The 20,038-nt window shown below is 38.5% G+C and overlaps 2 protein-coding genes across 2 annotated transcripts; one reads left to right on the top strand and one right to left on the bottom strand.

Moving 5' to 3' along the window:
* Positions 1 to 6,700: 6,700 nt before the first annotated feature.
* On the bottom strand, positions 6,701 to 11,131 carry LOC134652509 (mitotic checkpoint protein BUB3). Its single transcript, XM_063507703.1, has 6 exons — positions 10,723 to 11,131; positions 10,109 to 10,333; positions 9,394 to 9,552; positions 8,819 to 8,930; positions 7,936 to 8,068; positions 6,701 to 6,907 (listed from the first exon to the last, which is right to left on the bottom strand). The coding sequence occupies exons 1-6, from the start codon at positions 10,933 to 10,935 to the stop codon at positions 6,751 to 6,753; spliced, it is 999 nt and encodes a 332-aa protein (XP_063363773.1). The 5' UTR covers positions 10,936 to 11,131; the 3' UTR covers positions 6,701 to 6,750.
* A 431-nt stretch (positions 11,132 to 11,562) lies between these two features.
* On the top strand, positions 11,563 to 19,773 carry LOC134652508 (brefeldin A-inhibited guanine nucleotide-exchange protein 1). Its single transcript, XM_063507702.1, has 3 exons — positions 11,563 to 11,943; positions 12,426 to 17,269; positions 19,515 to 19,773. Exons 1-3 carry the CDS (start codon positions 11,820 to 11,822, stop codon positions 19,656 to 19,658), a joined length of 5,112 nt encoding a protein of 1,703 aa, XP_063363772.1. The 5' UTR covers positions 11,563 to 11,819; the 3' UTR covers positions 19,659 to 19,773.
* Positions 19,774 to 20,038: the final 265 nt, after the last annotated feature.

Raw genomic sequence — 20,038 nt, 5'->3', positions numbered from 1 at the left:
AATGTATTCCATACAATATTTTTTAAGTGGTGATTACACGAAGTATCGTAAAAGTGCCAAAAAGATACTGCTAACTATAAGATAAGAACTATAGGGGGTTTAAAGGTGTGTGCACGACCCTTTAAATGACAAATAAAAGTACGGGAGTAGAAAAACCAAGTTTCAATACTCTTATTTTACCCGAATGACATTATTACTCGTATTTATTCATTCGGACATAATATTCGGACATTATATTCGGCAGGGCTATTATTACACTTTGTAAAATTGAAAAATTAAAAAAAAAATTAAATGTAAATAATTTCAAAATTGCTTTATTAGGGTTAGATATGAGGATATTACGGATAATTTGAGGTATACTTTACAAAAAAAAATTAACGGTATTGTATCTGGAGAAGCCCAAACTTGGTATGTTTTGAAAACTATTTTTATTATAATTTAAACAAAATGACTGAAATGTAACGATGTGATATATTTTTAGCATTGGCTCAGAAAGCCCTTTCGTTGAATACCACACACGATAGGTTTCTAATTTTTTTTTTTCATACAAAAGAAACATGACGTCATAACTCCTCTCGTTTTTTTTTAATTGTTGGCGCTTCGGGTCAAATTGTTTCAAATGTCCTAAAGATCAATCGTACCGATTTTCAGACCTTTAACACCATTTGCAGCATTTTACTGATTTTCGCGGTGTACCGCCAGCGCTAGAAGTCGGCAGCAAAGAGTAGTGTAATATATAGGACAGTCGGCAGTCAACGTTTGTTCCTAATAAATATAACATTGATGAATAAAGGCGGTTTCCTTCCGCGAAACCAATTTCGTTATGTGCCACCATTAAATTTCGCTCGGATATGCAAGAGTGATAGAGAAGCAAATACCTATCGCAATTTCCCCCATTCCCCTTTGGATGGTTCTTGTTTGAGTTATAATAATGTCATTGTATGGAGGACTCAACCTTTCCGTTGCATTTTTAAAGTGTTTTTATATCGACATGACACTGGCTAAATGCCAAAAAAAAACCGCTGTCATAGTAACGAAAATAATAAACACGTCAATCGAAATAAACAACGTAATATACAAGAAAAATTGGAAAAATAGTATATGATAAATATGTAAAACATCATTAATTATCGAATTAAAATTACATACAACATTGTGTAAAAAAATTGAGGCAAATTATACAGCCCGATTATACGGGTTACATCTTGAAAAAAAAAATGATTATCTTGGAAAGAAGAGTAAATATACATAGGTGAACACAATGGTGAACAAAGGTATAGTAAAATAGGTAGGTAAATAATTCAGGGTTTGCTTGTCTGGTCCACGCATGCTGTACCTACCACGACCACGGCACGGCCGTCTCCTGCTAACTTTTCGCTATAATATTAAAATCATAGGTATTAGACCTATGATTTTACTATTATAGCGAACAAATATTTCATGTTCATGATCTCGAATTTAAGACTTTAGCTTAGATTTATGGCGTGCGGCCTAGCGCGCGTTGCCTCTATGAGGAGCTGTCAAAGCGCTTTATATCTGTATGCTTCTGATGATGCGGATCAGCATTGTTATCCAGCGGGGCAAGCGGTCAGCCTGCAGGCCCTGCAGCCTTTCTGGGCACCCTACCGCACTTGGTAGGTCACTACCACGATTTAGGGCAAATAATTTATTTATAAGTTTTTAATAATATATATCTTATACCTTTAAACGAGCAATTCTTGTATATTTATTTATTTATTTATATGTATATATATTTCGGGGATCTCGGGAACGACTCTAACGATTTAGATGAAATTTGCTATATGGGGGTTTTCGGGGGCGCAAAATCGATCTAGCTAGGTTTTATATCTGGGAAAACGCGCATTTTTGAGTTTTTATATGTTTTCGAGCAAAGCTGGGAAGACATTAAGTTTTTAATTTAAGTGTTTTTATCATGTTTCATATTTAAACTTACAGATGTGGACCACCAGCGTGGTTTTCTTATTTCCTGTTACCAACCTGAAACACCATACCTACTTGAATATCAGAAAATAATCTATAGTGAAGAAAATTAAATAAAGTTTAATGCTTAAAAACTTTAATGTTTTATTAAAATTAAACGAAAAAAAAATGTGTAAACTGAAATATAGCTGGTCAACCAAATCTTGTCAGTCAAAAAAGGCGCGTAATTCAAATTTTCTATGGGACGATATCCCTTCGCGCCTACAACTACATTTTTCAAATTTGCCGCCTTTTTCTACTGTCAAGTTCTGGTTGACCAAGTATAGATCTAATTTTTTTATTTGTAGTTGAATAACATATATGTATTTAATTTCCTTTAATTAAAAATCATCTCTGTGTAGATACATATTAAACAATAGGTACTTTTAGGTCTTGGTAAGTAATATAGCCAAATACAGTAGGTCTTATGACTATATTACTTACCAGTATTTGGCTACATTACTTACCAAGACCGGAGCCTGACCTGTCAGTCACCAACTATTTTGATGCTCTTTGTAGGTAGCATCAGAATAGTTGGTGACACAAAGTTACCAAGTTACTAAGGTAGGTACCTATATAGTAGGTAGTAGTAGTGCAATATTTAGTCAAAATATTTTGACTAATTTAGATTATTTTTATGCCAAAAAGGTAATACAAGCTATAGCTGGTCAAGCAGATCTTGTCAGTAGAAAAGGCGGCAAATTTGAAAAATGTAGGCGCGAAGGGATATCGTCCCATAGAAAATTTGAATTTCGCGCCTTTTTTACTGTCAAGATCTGCTTGACCAGCTATATTCATGTTCCACTTAGAAATAAAATACGGACTTTTCTGAATATATGGTTTACGAAATGTGTTAAGGTACAACTTGTGGTTTGTTAACGTGGATTAGAAATAGGCAGCTTGAGTTGAGAGAGGTGATGAGTAAATTGTTTAATTTTTTTTACAATTTTGAGCGTTTATAAGAGAATGTGTGGAGCAAGCATTATTTGACGTGTAGGTGTGGGTTCAACAAAAAGATCGCTTGTCAATAAGGCATTCTTGCTGTTAAAATTCAATTATTAATAGCCTTTATCGACCATCAGCAATGTAGTCCCTTTTTGATTGATGGAAATTGTCACGTAAGTTCCACTACTCGCCGCCGCATCGCCTACAGCGCATTCGTTGGTCTATCGCTCACAAGATGTCATTAATTCATGTAAACTTACGTACTGAAAAAAAAAAGTTTTACTCTTTGCTATAAATTACCCTTTCGCACGTCAAAAACTCCAAGATGGTGCCGAAGGTCATAGAGAACCAAGTCTACCTTTGGAATCATTACTTGTCAAAATTTGACATTAGCAATCCACAGTTAGGTGACAACCAAACCAAACCATTATAAACCTTAAAGTAATAATAAAACAAAGTTGTTTTTTGTTAAATTATTGTTTGTACCAAATGAACTTCAGTACGGATATGATGGTCGTTCTTGTCTACGTGACAGCGTGATAAAACGGTGTCCGTCACTTTCTTTCCCACGGTGTTAAACAGTGACAGTTATTTTATCACGTGGATAAAGATGGATAAAGCTATCCATAATAGGCGGGCAGCACTTGATGAACTTCAAATGAACTTCAGCAGTTGAATTTCAAATGACGCGAAATCTGACAGTTGTACATGTCGAATAAGGGCCGGACTTACCTCAAATTTCGCTCTTGCCTTGAAATAGATAAAAATGGAAGCTCTATACAGCCTCTTTGAAAGTTGCCGACTGAACTTTTGCCATAAAAGCAACATAAAAGTCAAATACCATAATTAAATCACGTGATCAGTGTGATGAAATGAATGTGAATAAAATAAATGGGGATCATATTAAAGGCCAGAGCACACCGGCTGCGTGTGCGTAGTCATGCACGTGCGCGTGCGCTAAAATGTTGGATCTGTGCACGCAGCCACGCACACGTCACGCAAGTCTCTTCCAATGGAAGGGGATTCGGTTTCGGGTGGCGCACGTCCCGCACGAAGGCGTAGGCGCCTACTGGCAGGCCCTGTGACGCGGACTGTATAGTTTGTAGCTTTCTAGTAGAGCCCGAAGGCTTATCCTATTGTCTATTGTTCAGTAAAACCGCACGTGCTACTTACCTGCAAAAAAGGGTCCTTATTATTCTATTTGGCACCTGAGCGCGGGCTAGTCCAACGCTCAAAAAACCAGTGTAGGTGCGCTCTCCGATAACGCGCCTTTGTTACGCGTCTCGATGACACATTTTAGACTGGTTCTGTAGCGTTCGACTCGCCGGCACTCAGTAACCGAAGTACCGATTTTTTATGCAGGTGGTTGTGGCACGTGGCACGAGCGGTTTTACTTAACAATAGACAATAGGATTAGCCTTCGGGCTCTATTAGAAAGCTACAAACTATACGTGCTGCAAGTGCGCCCTCCGCTCGGGCCATCGCACTTATAAATAATCTGCTGATGCAGGTCCCGGATGCCGACATCTTTGCTAACCAGCTAGGTATTTTCCTAGGAGCTGTCATACCTGTTCTAGACTCTATGTAAATTAATTGTATTATTATTTTTTTTATTGACTTATTTTTTATTTGTTTATGTTTTGCTGATGATAGCGACATTTATTTATTCTGTGATTTCTGTGTAATTAATTGGTATATTCTGCGACTTAATTTTTATTGCATGCCTGTTACGCACGACTGTTTAGTTTTAAGTTTTTTTTATATTTTTTATTGTACCTATACCGTGTAAGCGCTTTGGTGAAATACTGTTAGCTTATATGTGGGAAATAAATGAAATGAAATAAAGGCAGACCTTTATTTCTTATTATACAGATCTTTCTTGTTATACAGATATAACGTGCACGTCTACCTGCACGTATCCGGTGGGCATGGACCTTTGTTTAACTTCTAATGAATCAAAGAGCCCATTAAGTAATTGAGATTTAAACTAGGTCATATAAGATTTAAGTCGATTTTTTTGGAAAATATGGTTACATAAGAAAACAATAGGCAATTAATTATGAACCTTAAATTTATTCGTCACTTATAGTAAATAATAGCTAACTTATACAGCATTGTCTACTGCCCGACAGTGAAATAAGATAAAACAAAACTTCTTGTCATAATATTGCTTCCTTCCAGTACACTGACTTAATATAAAAGAAATAGACACACAAAGCAGAACAAAAACGTCAAGAAATGTGGATCCCGTAATAAAATAAAATTAATTCGTGGTTCAAATTCAAACAAATTAAATTTTTAATTCGTAAGTATACTAATTTCCTTGAAATAAATTCTACTTATTAAATAACTGTGTATTTAAGATCTACATTTACTCATAGCACGAATGCACGGGGACATTTAGGTACTGATTGGATTTTTTTTATAAAGTCTACCTATACTTTACAAAAAAAATCCTGTGGTTGTCACTGTGTTCAGACAGGTTTAGCATTTACAGTTAGTCGATATAAGCCCTTATTGGTGGTGTATATGTCGGAAACAGGGAAATGGGCCGAACACACAAGTGCCGTTTTGCCTTGTTTAAAACTGCATCACCCCTATCTCTTGCTATAATTAAATAGCAGTCCACTTGGCACGTCGCATAGGTTTTCTTGGAAATCTTGAATTTAAACATAATATTATTCCTTATGAATTCCATATAAAAATATAAAAAAATATTGACCTCACATCGACTCATTAGATTTTTGTTCCTTGACATCCCATCTTTGGTACTAACAAATTAATTTATTCAAAACCATAAAATTACCACCAGATTACATAAATTATGTAATGCTATCCAAAGAACTAACCGAAAGAAATACATTCCATCCTTTTTCCTTGTTTTATCATTGTTATTTTTACATATTTTAACAGCACATTTCGTAATTGTTGACAACTTCACATTTGAGCGTTTCAAACAAGACTAAACGAAAAAGTAATGCGTGATCTGTTTTGACATCACTTTTGTGGGGCCATTTTTGGCAGCTGATTGGGTATCCAGTTCTTTATACTATATCAATGTTCCAGTATAATAGCGTTATTCATAAACACATTACAAGCCTGGATTAGCTATGAATAGTTTGTCTTTATCTTGTCATTTTGACTTATGTATTTGTTAGAAAGGGATAAATTATAACTAATTCAGGCTCGTAAAGTTTTATGAATAAGGGGGTAAGTGTTTAAAAAGATTATTCCGAATACTATCGGCATCATTCAAACAGGGAACTGAAAAAATGAATGAAGTTAACGAAGTTTATTAGTATTACAACCAGATCCAGATAGTTATTGTCTGTTGACTATGTTTCTAAGGATAGTATTCCATCTGTCCACTATATTGATCCATTGTGTATTTGGTATTTGCATATCATTGTGCTTAATGAGAAAGTGAGACGCAATGCACATTAGACAAAGAAATTGGACAGGTGGAATACCATCCTTAGAGAGTTTAAATCAATACTTACAGCCATATTCGAACTTAAAGATACGTCAAATATTAGATAGTGAAACGACATGGATTGAATATGTCAGTGTAAAACAAGTGTCAAAATTGAAGTTTTTGTTTGAAGAAACATCATTTTTGACACTTGTCTGACACTGACATATCCAATCCATATCGTTTCAATATCTAACATTTGACGTATCTTAAAGTTCGAATATGGCTGAATGTCACGAACGGGCAATGTGAACGTCGTATGACACTGGCTACTGTAATAAACGCCATTTAAAAAAAGAAAAAAAAAACCTCGTAAACTAGTCGCAGACTGTCGGGCTTGAACTAAGCGGTGTTCATTTGGGCTTGGTCTCCTGGTCGGTGACGTATCGGATGTAGATAGTGTCTTCGGGCTTGGGGTCTTCCTGCTGAGACTCGTCGAGCTGCGAACACGCGATGGCGAGCGCCGACCCGTCCGCCGAGAACGAGAGGGAAGATACCGCCGTGTTGTACCTGGAAGTTAATTATTATTTCATTAACTTTAGTGATTGTACACTATTGTTTTGTTTGTCATTCATCGTTACTTCTGTTTTGTTTTATTCGTTTCCTCAAAGGTTAACTGGAAGAGATCCCATACAGGGATAAGTTCGCCTTTGTTGTATTTAATTTACTCTGTAACTATGTTTCTCGTGTTTTTATTTCTATGTGCAATAAAGTATATACATATATACATACATACATGTAAGTAGTGAAATACGTTAGACTCCCCACACTAGTGTCTTTTGAGCGTCGGTGTCTATGAAAAATGTTGTCGTTCCGTCGAGCAGCAGCCATAGAGTTTACTAGACGCTGACGCTCGGGAGACGCTACTGGGGTGATGTTGATGTAGTGTAAGCATGTCTATAACAAACGACGTCGAGCAAAGCGATGAGAAACACAGAAGATGAGGTAGATATTCCACCAATTCGCCCGAAGCGCCTTCCTCGTTTCTTATGCGCACTGCCAAGGAATTCCTTGCCGGCGTCTATATTTCCGAGCTCATATAACCCGGCAACCTTCAAATCAAGGGTGACAGGCACCTGGGCAGGCTCGCTCCATCGTAGGCCACGTCTTCGCCTCGGCTAGTCTGTGGCCATGAGTAAGCCCATTTATAATATAAAAAAAAAGTTTTGCGATTCACAACACACTTGGATCAGTGCAGCGACGAGCGAGGCAAGAAGTTTAAGGTATTTTGCGATCATAGCATAGCAAAGCCAACTCGGTACAAATAAAGAACTATTGCAATTTCACATGTTAAATAAGACTACGAGCGAAGCAATAAGTAGGTTTAGGTGTCATGCGATAAGAAGTTAAATTTGGAAATAGTAAATGTGTTTAGGTATGATTAAGCCTTATAATACAAGACATTTCACAACCTTGTACAATTCGAAGATAATTTATAATTTCATTTTCTTGTATGGAATTTTGTCTTCATAAAACCATGATTAGTAACCTTACTGGTTTCCCAGAACTGCTGCAGCTCAGCTAGTCTTTTAACTAACCTGTGGAATTGGCAGAGCCTCTTCTTGTTGAACCCGTCCCAGATGTTGACGTATCCGTCCGAGCCGCCGGTCGCGAATGTGTTGTACACGGAGTGGAAGCTGATGGCGTTCACCGGGTAAATCTTTTCTAAACCTGGAACAGAAACTTTCGTTCAATGGCTGCGCCAATTATCGCCAGCAGACGAAAGGGCGTGACGCGGTACGTTGCTTTTTAATAGGGTACTTGGGCCATTTTATTTAAAGTTGTCCCATACACTTTTTTTTAATTTGTGAACTTCTACGTTATTTCTACTCAGATTCACGAGCTCTTTCTATCCTAATAGGAGGAAAAAGTGTCCCAAGGTTTATAGGGGACAACTTTAAATAAAAAGGCCCATTTGACTATTAGTCAAATCAGTTTCTTTTTTATAAGTGTCAAAATTATTTGCCACTATGGAATTTATATGAAACACTAGCGAATGACGTCACGGTCAAGTTACTCTTTATAGTTCCATATGATTTATCAAATAGCCATTGAGTCTAAAAATACCTGTTGTCTATGTTTCTCCATTAATGTTCTGGTGCTTTATTCCATGCATGGTGTGAATTCATTTATATTAAATACAGTCAACATCCCTGTTATAAATATAAAACATAATGTTTGTCAAAGACTGTCTCATTTCAAACACAGACAGAGAGAATCATACTGTCTTTGTTTTACACTAGTACTAGCACCCAAAAGAAAAGGTATAGTTTTTTTTGTTCTTATTTACTGACAATTTGGTTTGACCAGCTAGCTTCTAGACACTCACATGTTCAAATAGTATGAAGGTATAAATCTAGAATGGATTTTATAGTTTCAAGTCTATGTACAAAAATGTTGTTGCAAACTCTATATACCCACCTCCATCCTTGATCCGGTGACACTTAAAGGCGTATTTCTTCTTCTGCACCTCTGGATTGCTGTCCAGATATTCCACCGCCACGCGACCCTCAATAGAGCTCAGCACGTAACCCTGGAAATATGGATAGTTGATGTAAAAAAAAAAAATACTTCTCACCTGTGCTCTGCAAGCTGCTTTCTGATTGTTCAATGTTCAACCCAGTAGGCCTAGCACATGATTGGCGCGACAGTATCTCCCCGCGAGATAGACTACCCGTCTTTTTCTAACTGTATTAATAAAAGAGACAGGTTGACCTATGTCGCGGCGAGAAACTGTCGCGCCAATGTCTCTAGATGTTGATTAAATTCATTTATTTTTCATGGCAAACTACCTATAATCCACAAATGCTTAAAGTAAAATCAGAGTTGACAAGTTGGTAAATTATTAATAGTATCATAAATTATTCCTTGAGAGCAGGGATAAAAACAGTTAAAAGTTATCAAGCCAGAGCTTTACTTTTTCACTGACAGAAGCTGCTTTCTTCCTGTTTCCTCAAGCCATATTGCACTACTGTAAAACATTTTTAATATCATACCTGTTTGTTAGGGAAGACTCGGATGCATCTTGTCTGGTACTTGAGTGAGGATTCACGCCGCTGGTTCACATGCCCCATGTTGCGGACATCCCAGACGAAGATCTTGCGACCGGACGTGCCCACTACGAACTTCTCGCCGACTATGCTCATGGTGTATACCTGGAAGTTTATGAAGAAGTTTAGCTATCTAATTAAGTATGTTGGAGTTTTTGCAACTAAATAGTGCTAATGATTCTGTTTCAAAAAAATGCAAGAAGATGGTGAAAGGTAATATGCCTATGCCTACTGTATCCCATTGCTAATTCAAGGGTTAAGTTTTTGCAACTTTCCTGTGGACCTCATTAAATAAATAAATGTGTAGATTTGTTAAGAACTGTATTTTGAAAGCATTAGAAACCCACCATGTCGCCTAAATAATTTTTTAGCTTGTAAGATTTTTATTATTGTATGTATGTTAGTTTGTATGGTATGTATCTATGGGCCTTAGTTGCCTGACAATAAATGATATTTGATTTGATTTGATTAGTAAAATTTACCTTAATCAATAACTGTTGTAATGTACACAGGAAAGTTGCCTGTTTTCTGGAATGTTTATGGCCCAAGGATTTTTTGTCCAAGATTGACCTACTGTACATTATGAGTATCAAAATTCAAAAAATTTTACACACCAAAATCAACATCATGAAGAATGCAAGAAAAATAAATCTCTTATTACCCTCTCATTTCCTTGATTATATGTTCCAACACAATTTGGTACTCTACTGTCCCACATTTTAACAGTTCCGTCCCAACTCCCTGTCAAGACAGCGTTAACTTCATTTGCATACTCGACACAGCGAATAGCACCCTTGTGTTCACCAAGGCTTGTTTCCGAGCCGGCATTGAGGTCATACATCTTGAGAGTCTGGTCAAGCCCTCCACTGTATGAGTGGACAGCATCCTGAAAACAATTGTTTACATATACAATATAGATATTTTACAGATATGATACTCTTACTAATCAATAACACAATAACAATACAAATGTCATATACCCTTCTAATGTTGTTTATATCGAAAAACACTTGTATCAAATTTATTAAAATTGTTAAATATCAACTATACTTTCATTTCATTCAAGATGTTTACAAAACGTAGTCGTTAAAATTGTATACAAATTCGAGTATTAAAAAAATACCACGACCTACATTATAGCAGCATTTAGGTTATAATTTCAGCAATTGAAGTGTTCCAAGATAGTTTCGATGTTATCATAAAAAAAACATGCAATCTCTTTCAAACGATATGTAGTTTATACAAGATAGTGCAGAAATAACAGAACTTTCTCACCCTAAAGCAGACATCTAGCACGGGAAGCTCATGGTTGTATTTATGCCGCTCCACGTTTCCGCTCACATCATACAGCCTCACGGAGCAGTCCCAAGATGACACCAGAAGAAATTGGTTGGACTTAGGAGCAAATTTAACACTTGATATCACGTCTTCGGGCAGACTTTTCAGTTTAAATTCGGTGCGGGATTCCGCGACCCGCGTCACTGTCATTGTGGAAGCAATTTTGTTAGGTTTGTCTAGTAACTTTGGTTAATAAAATTGTCCGCTCTGTTGAAAAGGTCGGCGTTACTTATTATAAGCGATAAAATGCCAATGCCGGTGCTGAAAAGCTAAAACAATAAAGAAATCAACGAAATCACGGCGCTTGGCTCGGTTTGGCGACTTAAGTGACGTTTCGTTTCGTTTTGTTATGTCGCTTGCTATAAATTGCTGTTGTATTCCGGTTCAATTATTGTAATATTTTGTCGATATTTAAAAAAATATATAGTTACTTTATTATACAGAATCTTTATTTACGAAGCATTATTTATAAATACATTGATTAAGTAAGTATATTGATGTAAAACTACATGTATTCATACACAGTTTTATGAAAAACAAAACGCCAACTAACGACGTACTTTACAACGATGCGTTCAAATCAGCATATTATATTTAATGTTCAAATTACCTAACTCCACCAAATCAGATTATTAAAAACTTCAAAAAGTATATATTTATTAACATGATTATAAACATGATTAAAACTTCTGTGTATAAATTACTTTTTTACAGTAGTCCGTAAGTTAACTGTAGTAATTAAATATCTATAAACACTTAATAGCTTGAACGTAACTTTATTGACTTGACATGTTTGTGATGAGGTGTGAATCGTACTGTGGAATCGTAGATTCCGTCTTGAAATGATTTTAAGTAAATCGTTTGTTGCATAAAGTTTTGTGATGTTACATTTGTACTACTCTAACTGGAGAAAATAAATCTACAAACGCGATACAATAGTGCCTGTTTAGAGTTATGTAAATATCAACAGAATCACCGCACCTCAAAGTCGATTCCAGTGGGAACGAATGGAGTGACTTCCTAATAAAATAACGATGCAAACCAACCTGAAAACTAAAGAAATGTTTATAGTACGAGCTTTAGAGAAAATATTAGCCGATAAGGACATAAAGAGGTCCTATCACAGCCAGCTAAAGAAGTCCTGTGAAGTGGCTTTAGGTAAGTGTCGAATTGTCACTTGTCGAACCCGTATCGGATTATTGTATAGAGACGGGCATTTTACTTGCGCTAATTAGGTTAGCACAATATATTCACTTCATGAATTTTAATGGTCTAATTAATTTAGTAAATGTATTACGACCTTGGGAGTGAAAGTGGTGGGAGGTACCTGCTTGCCTTATCAAAGTCGTTGCAATATAATCTATCTAGTACTTATGTTGGAACCGCTTGAATAAGCGATGCTCATTAAGTGTAGACCTATTCAAATTGGTTTATAATGGTTTATGTTTACTAAACAATCTGTAGCAAGATAATTATGTAGTAAACAACTAAATGTGTATGAGGTCATGTCACTCCTAAGATGGCTCTAAATATATAAAACTGTGTGTTTAAATCATTATTGGACTGTTGTATGAATTATTCAACAAACACAGGATGTGTCATAATTGTTTTAGTGTACACATGCATTTGTTTTGTTACAGAGGAAATCAAAACAGAATTAATAAATGGAGGTCAACCAGAGACTACAGAGAGTCCCACATCAGGTACTCTCCCATTGCCCAAAAATGATGCATCCAACATCATTACAGCTGAAAAATACTTCTTACCCTTTGAACTGGCATGCCAGAGCAAAGCATCGCGGATTGTGGTCACAGCTCTTGACTGTCTCCAGAAACTAATAGCTTATGGTCATCTAACAGGGAATGTTCCTGATTCAACAACACCAAGAAAGTTGCTAATTGACCGCATTGTGGAGACAATCTGTGGCTGCTTCACTGGCCCTCAGACTGATGAGGGAGTTCAACTTCAGATCATTAAAGCTCTCCTCACCGTGATCACAAGTCAGCATGTTGAGGTTCATGAAGGCACAGTCCTCCTGGCCGTCCGAACCTGTTATAATATTTATTTAGCGAGTAAGAATCTTATTAATCAAACTACAGCGCGCGCGACCCTCACACAAATGCTTAATGTCATATTCACTAAAATGGAAAACCAGGCTCTAGAAACGGAAACTACTGAAGTACACCATAAAATTCCCAATGGCAATATTGTAACTGATGACCAATCAAATCACATCAGTGAAGAAAATAAGAGTATCACACCAGGCCCAAGTGATAATATGGACGATGTTTTAGAAGCCAAGATTATTGCTAAGCAAATTGTGGACTCAGTCATTGACAACGCTGTAACAATAGCATTCAAAAAATCAGCTGAAGATATCAGTCAAAATGGTCCCGAAAATAATGAGAATCCAGATTCTCAAGACAGTGGCAGCGTATCCCACGAAAGTAATGGTCAAGCACCAACAGAATCTTCAATGACAAGGATACCATCTCAAGAAAGTGTTGATGTTGCTTCAGAAAATGATAATTCCGTCACAGCTAAATTTACACACATCCTACAAAAAGATGCCTTCCTAGTTTTCAGAGCTCTTTGCAAATTGTCCATGAAACCCCTTCCTGAAGGCACCCCTGATCCTAAATCACATGAACTGAGATCTAAAATCCTTTCTCTACACCTACTTCTATCTATCCTTCAAAATGCTGGTCCAGTATTCAGAAACAATGAAATGTTTATCACTGCTATAAAACAGTATCTTTGCGTAGCTCTGTCTAAAAATGGAGTGAGCTCTGTACCTGAAGTATTTGAACTTTCTTTGGCCATCTTCTTGGCCCTACTCCAGAATTTCAAAGTGCATCTAAAGAAGCAAATTGAAGTATTTTTCAAGGAGATTTTTATGAATATTTTGGAGACATCAAGTTCGTCTTTCGAACACAAATGGATGGTTATCCAAGCTCTGACGAGGATTTGCGGCGATGCGCAGAGTGTTGTCGATATATACGTCAACTATGACTGCGATTTGTCAGCTGCTAACTTATTCCAAAGACTAGTCAACGATGTTTCAAAGATAGCCCAAGGGAGACAAGCTCTAGAGTTAGGAGCTACACCTAACCAAGAGAAATCGATGCGTATCCGAGGATTGGAGTGCCTCGTTTCAATACTAAAGTGTATGGTAGAGTGGAGTAAAGAGCTCTATATTAACCCAAATCTTCAAACAACCCTGGGAGAAAAACCAGTAAAGGAAGACATAGACCATCACAGCATCAAGTCACATGGAGGATCTAGTCTTAGCTTGGTCTCAACAGGATCAAGCAATGTTGGAAACAGGGAAACCTTAGATTCCCCTGAGCAGTTTGAAGTATTAAAACAACAGAAGGAAGTTTGGGAAACAGGCATAGACATGTTTAATCGGAAACCGAAAAAAGGCGTCGCTTTCCTTCAAGAACAAAATTTGTTGGGAACCTCTACTAAAGAAATAGCAGAGTGGCTGCTAACTGACGAACGACTCGATAAGACGTTCATTGGAGAATTTTTAGGTGAAAACGACGATCATTCCAAAGAAGTCATGTACGCTTACGTTGATTCCATTAATTTTTCAAACATGGACATTGTGGCAGCTCTTCGTCATTTCTTAGAAGGATTCCGGCTCCCTGGCGAAGCCCAGAAAATCGACAGGCTTATGGAAAAATTCGCATCACGCTATTGTGAATGCAACCCAAGCAACACTTTGTTCATGAGCGCGGACACAGTTTACGTCCTCGCGTTTTCCATTATAATGCTAACAACTGATTTGCACTCGCCGCAAGTAAAGAATAAAATGACAAAAGAACAATACATCAAACTGAATAGCGGTATAAGCGACAATAACGACTTGCCGCGTGAATACCTATCGCAGATTTATGACGAAATAGCTGGCCATGAAATTAAAATGAAGAGCACATCTAAACCGGGGAAGCATATGATCGCTAATGAAAAGAAACGCAAGTTTATTTGGAACATGGAGATGGAACAAATTTCCACGGCCGCTAAGAATTTGATGGAGTCTGTTTCCCACGTTCAGACACCGTTTACGACCGCAAAGCATGTCGAGCATGTACGACCAATGTTCAAGATGGCCTGGACTCCTTTCCTGGCCGCCTTTTCTGTGGGACTCCAAGATTGTGATGATCCAGAAATAGCCTCCCTATGTTTGGATGGTATCCGCTGTGCTATACGCATCGCCTGCATTTTCCACATGTCTTTAGAAAGAGACGCTTACGTACAAGCTTTAGCGCGATTCACATTACTGACTGCGAACTCACCGATCACAGAAATGAAAGCCAAGAACATAGACACAATAAAAACATTGATTACAGTCGCGCACACTGATGGAAACTACTTAGGATCGAGTTGGTTGGACGTCGTCAAATGCATTTCTCAGTTAGAATTAGCTCAGTTCATAGGCACAGGAGTGCGACCTCAATTTTTGTCCAGCTCTGGTATTAAACCTCAACCAGATTCTCTAAAATTCGGTCTTATGTCTTTAGACCCGAGTGTGAAAGAACATATTGGAGAAACAAGCTCACAGAGCGTGGTGGTCGCAGTTGACAGAATATTTACTGGATCTACCAGGCTTGACGGAGATGCGATCGTTGACTTCGTTAAAGCACTCTGTCAAGTGTCATTAGACGAATTGAGCCATCCAACAAACCCTCGAATGTTCTCACTCCAGAAAATTGTTGAGATCTCCTACTACAACATGGGCAGAATCAGGTTGCAATGGTCTCGTATTTGGCAAGTGCTGGGCGACCACTTCAATAAAGTAGGCTGCAGTAGCAACGAAGATATTTCCTTCTTCGCAGTAGATTCTCTAAGACAGCTGTCCATGAAGTTCATAGAAAAAGGCGAATTCTCCAATTTCAAATTCCAAAAAGACTTCTTAAGACCGTTCGAACATATTATGAAGAAGAATAATTCGCCAACGATAAGAGACATGGTAGTCCGTTGCATTGCCCAAATGGTAAATTCCCAAGCTCCCAATATCAAATCAGGTTGGAAGAACATTTTTTCAGTGTTCCATTTAGCTGCCAGCGATCAGGAGGAAGCGATCGTTGACTTAGCATTCCAAACTACAGGGAAAATAATAACTGAGCTCTATGAAAAGCAGTTCTCAGCTATGATAGATTCATTCCAAGACGCAGTCAAGTGCCTGTCAGAATTCGCTTGCAATGCTAAGTTCCCTGACACGTCTATGGAGGCTATAAGACTTGTACGATCGTGCGCAACGGCAGTTGGAGCATCTCCACATCTATTCGCGGAACACGCAGGACTTGAAGGGGAGCAAGGAGCACCAGAAGAAGATAGAGTATGGCTTCGCGGTTGGTTCCCACTATTGTTCTCCCTTTCCTGTGTTGTCAGTCGCTGTAAACTGGACGTCCGCACGCGAGGCCTCACCGTCCTCTTTGAAATCATCAAAACCCACGGGGATTCATTCCGTCCGCACTGGTGGAGAGACTTATTCAATATCTTGTTCCGAATCTTCGATAACATGAAACTGCCTGAACACCAGTTGGAAAAGAACGAGTGGATGACGACGACGTGCAACCACGCATTATACGCTATTGTAGATGTGTTCACACAGTACTTTGACGTTCTCGGGTCGTTGTTACTCGAGCAGCTATACGCTCAGCTACATTGGTGTGTGCAACAAGACAACGAGCAACTGGCTCGCTCAGGAACCAACTGTTTAGAAAACCTAGTGATCTCCAATGGAACAAAATTCGACGACACCACTTGGAGCAATACCTGCCAAATTATGTTGGATATTTTCAACAGCACACTTCCCTCGGCACTGTTAACGTGGAAACCTGAAGATGAAGATGAGGTGCCCGCGCGCGGAATACTTAAAAAACCTCAAGCGGACGACGCACGTTCCAGCAACCGCGTATTCAACAGTCTTTTAATAAAATGCGTGGTCCAACTTGAGCTGATCCAAACCATAGACAATATAGTCTTCTATCCTGCAACATCTCGGAAAGAAGACGCAGAAACGCTGGCGTTAGCAGCGGCAGAACTAACCGGTGGGGCACCGGGCAGTGGCCAAGATTGCCAGCGAGAAGAGCAAGGAATGTACAGACTTCTAAGCTCTCCGCATTTACTACGACTAGTCGAATGTCTACTCTGCAGCCATCGTTTCGCAAAGACGTTTAACACGAACAACGCCCAGCGCAACGTTCTCTGGAAAGCGAACTTTAAAGGTTCAGTCAAACCTAATATGCTGAAGCAGGAGACGCAGTCTCTGGCCTGTGCTTTAAGGGTGTTGTTCAAGATGCACGGGGACGAGTCGAGACGGTCGCACGCGGGGCCTGTACAGACGCTGCTGTTGTCGGTGTGCTGTGAGGCGCTGGAGTACTTCGCAGCGCTACAGCACGAGGCACATCGCGACGCGTGGACCTCTATACTCCTGCTAATACTGACGAGAATACTGAAGATGCCTGATGAAAGGGTGAGTACTTTAACCTGATAAAATAAGGCTTCCGAGATACAACAAATTTCGCGCGATCGAGAGTAGTCTGAGTAGTAGAACAGACCCTGCTAAAGAGACCAATGAATGAGATTAGTAGTATTTTTAATTACCCGTTCTTCCTTTATTTAAATTTTAAATCCTAGTCAAAATGCTTCTGGGTGGGATTACTAAAAATTGTATTATGGTCGAAAAGGAACTTGGGCGTATCAAGTGTATTAGCTAAACTAAAGATAATTAGGTTATCTCTGGCTTATCCGATATCTCATGGCGGCTTCGTAGTCGACGATCTGAGCATAAGAAACTAAGCTGTATTAAATATCGAATCGCCTATTGAAATTTTAATGATATTTTATTCTATTTTCTGTTCCTCCGTTTAAAACCTTCGAGTCAATCGAGCCCTATCATTTTATAAAGCGTTGTAAGTTATAATTTGCTTATCTTCAGAAACTATTGCTAGTCGTACCCTAATAGTTAGTAGATTGCTGCTGAATCGATAATTCTTTAAGGAGAATAGCTCTTGCGGCTAAGCATGAATCGAGGTTAATACCGACTGGTATTTTATCGCTGTTTTCTGATTAAAACCCATCGAATTACTTATCTTTAAAGTATCTGTACGTTATTCGCCTTATTACAATGGAGTAAGATGCAAATTTGTTTTGTTAACATATTTTTGACATCGACCGTACAACTACTAAGCCAAGCCCAGTGCAGCAGGTTTCGTAACACAAATTACTCTTTACTCATAATAAATTGTGATGCAGTTTGATCTACAAACAAATAAGCCTGTGATTATTTAAAGCGGTGTGGCTTATTGCAGCGCATCGGTCCGACAAAAACAACACGTCACTGAATATGTAGGTATAGTAACCAATGAGGATTCATTGTTTCTTTTTGTTTACAAATCTAAACCTTGTCTGGTCTTGGTCTAGTTTTAGGTGCCATCTACCATTGCTAGCAATATCGGTCCCGTATCCAAGTATTCGCCAGATCAGGTACCTTAGCAAAAATGTACTTAATTAAAATCGCTCGTATACAATTGGCCTCAAGGAAAGAGCTTGTGATGGTATACGGATCTCCAGGGCGCCTACCGCGAACTTCAGAAATGTTGATTCGCCTAATTCCATCTCTGTCACTATCAATTTCGATGTTCGCGGTAGCTCTCACTGAATGGAAGAATACTGGTCCGTCTAAGTACCTACTCGATTCGTTTGCTATAGCAACCATACCTACGTGAGAAGCACCAGCGACGCATTTTTAAAATACCTATGCTGTAAAAAACCTGCGCGTGCGATGATAGTCGAGACATTATGCATGCTTACCCAACTTACTCTCGCTTCGTCCATGCCTGTCTTGTAGGTTCCGCTCCACTGGCACGAGTAATCAACTCTAATGGACTGTGAATGGAAGATGGTATTGGAATCCCTGGCCTTGCATTGCCATTGGTTAAGCGATGCCGAGTCGATTTCACTGGCAACCAGCATAGTGTGACCTAGAGATAAGTAATAACTAGTAGGTAGATGCTGACGGTTCTACAAAAGCTCTGGTAAAGTGAGATGGTAATACCTAATCTAATTGATCGAAGCGTAGCGAAGGTCTACGTTTTGACTCGGGCATTTTGAATTCGTATGTCCGGAATTCCGGATGTTCTCGTCTACAGTACAGGTCGCAATTCTCAAACGATTCTCGTGAAATTTTGTGACTAGATACTATGCTTAATTTTTTTTGACCATCCGGTTTTTGGAAAATTTTCTAATTCTAAATGGCAGTCGTGATAGCTAGCGCCTAAACAAGTAGTCGTATCGTTATCATAGTTTTTTTTTCTTTTTGAGACATGTTTTGTGTACAGAAAATTTGTATCACTGTATCACCCCTGAATACTGATAAAAATATCAGTAATCTAATCTTGTATAAATATGCCCTAGGCAACCAATAATAGCCTTTTGTGGTTAACAATAAGAACTAGACTTTGGGCTTTTTACTTAGAGTTATTATTTGCATACTTTTGACTGATTTTCTGTAATATTTCTGCTTAGTTAGAGGACCGGGAAACAACATACTATCTCTTTCCCTCTCAGCAGTGTTCTCAAAAAGGATAGATGTAATAACGCTTTTAACGCTAATTAAACGGAGGAGTCTTATCTTATAAAAATAAAAGACAACTAGGATTAGTCGACGTCACGCTCACGACTGCCAAAACTTATATTTCCCTTCTATTCCATTGCAGTTCGCAGCCCACGTGTCTCGCTACTACCCCCTGCTCTGCGAGGTGACATGCTTCGACGTGAAGCCCGAGCTGCGATCAGTGCTGCGCCGTGTGTTCCTGCGCATAGGGCCCGTGTTCAGCATAACCGAGGCGCGCGCGCAGTAGCTAGTGACACCTAGCGACGAATGATGAAACTGCTGACACGTTGTTTTTTGCTGGTATTTTGGGAGTAGACGTAATACAGTGCTGAAGTCAAAGAAAATCATGCAACGACGCCTTGGGTGCTTGGGAACTTCTAACAAGTTGCTTCTAGCAAGTAATTCCAATGGCCAACGCCGTCTAGTGCGGTTGTCAGCACTCGCATACTCCACCTTCAATTATCATAACAGTTTTATTTCGAGCAGGTATGAGAGGAAAGGAATTAACGCCAGCGATAAACGTCGTGTTGAATTGATGATGTAAGATATCATAAACAACAGATGAGATTTTTTTAGTGAATCGTTATTTATTGTAGAACTTTAAATTACTTATTTGACCAAGGTTTG

The sequence above is a fragment of the Cydia amplana genome, chromosome 11, assembly GCF_948474715.1.
Source record: "Cydia amplana chromosome 11, ilCydAmpl1.1, whole genome shotgun sequence".
In the NCBI taxonomy this organism is placed as follows: domain Eukaryota; kingdom Metazoa; phylum Arthropoda; class Insecta; order Lepidoptera; family Tortricidae; genus Cydia; species Cydia amplana.
Note: the sequence above shows the minus strand (reverse complement) of the source record. Positions and strands in the feature narration are given on the sequence as shown.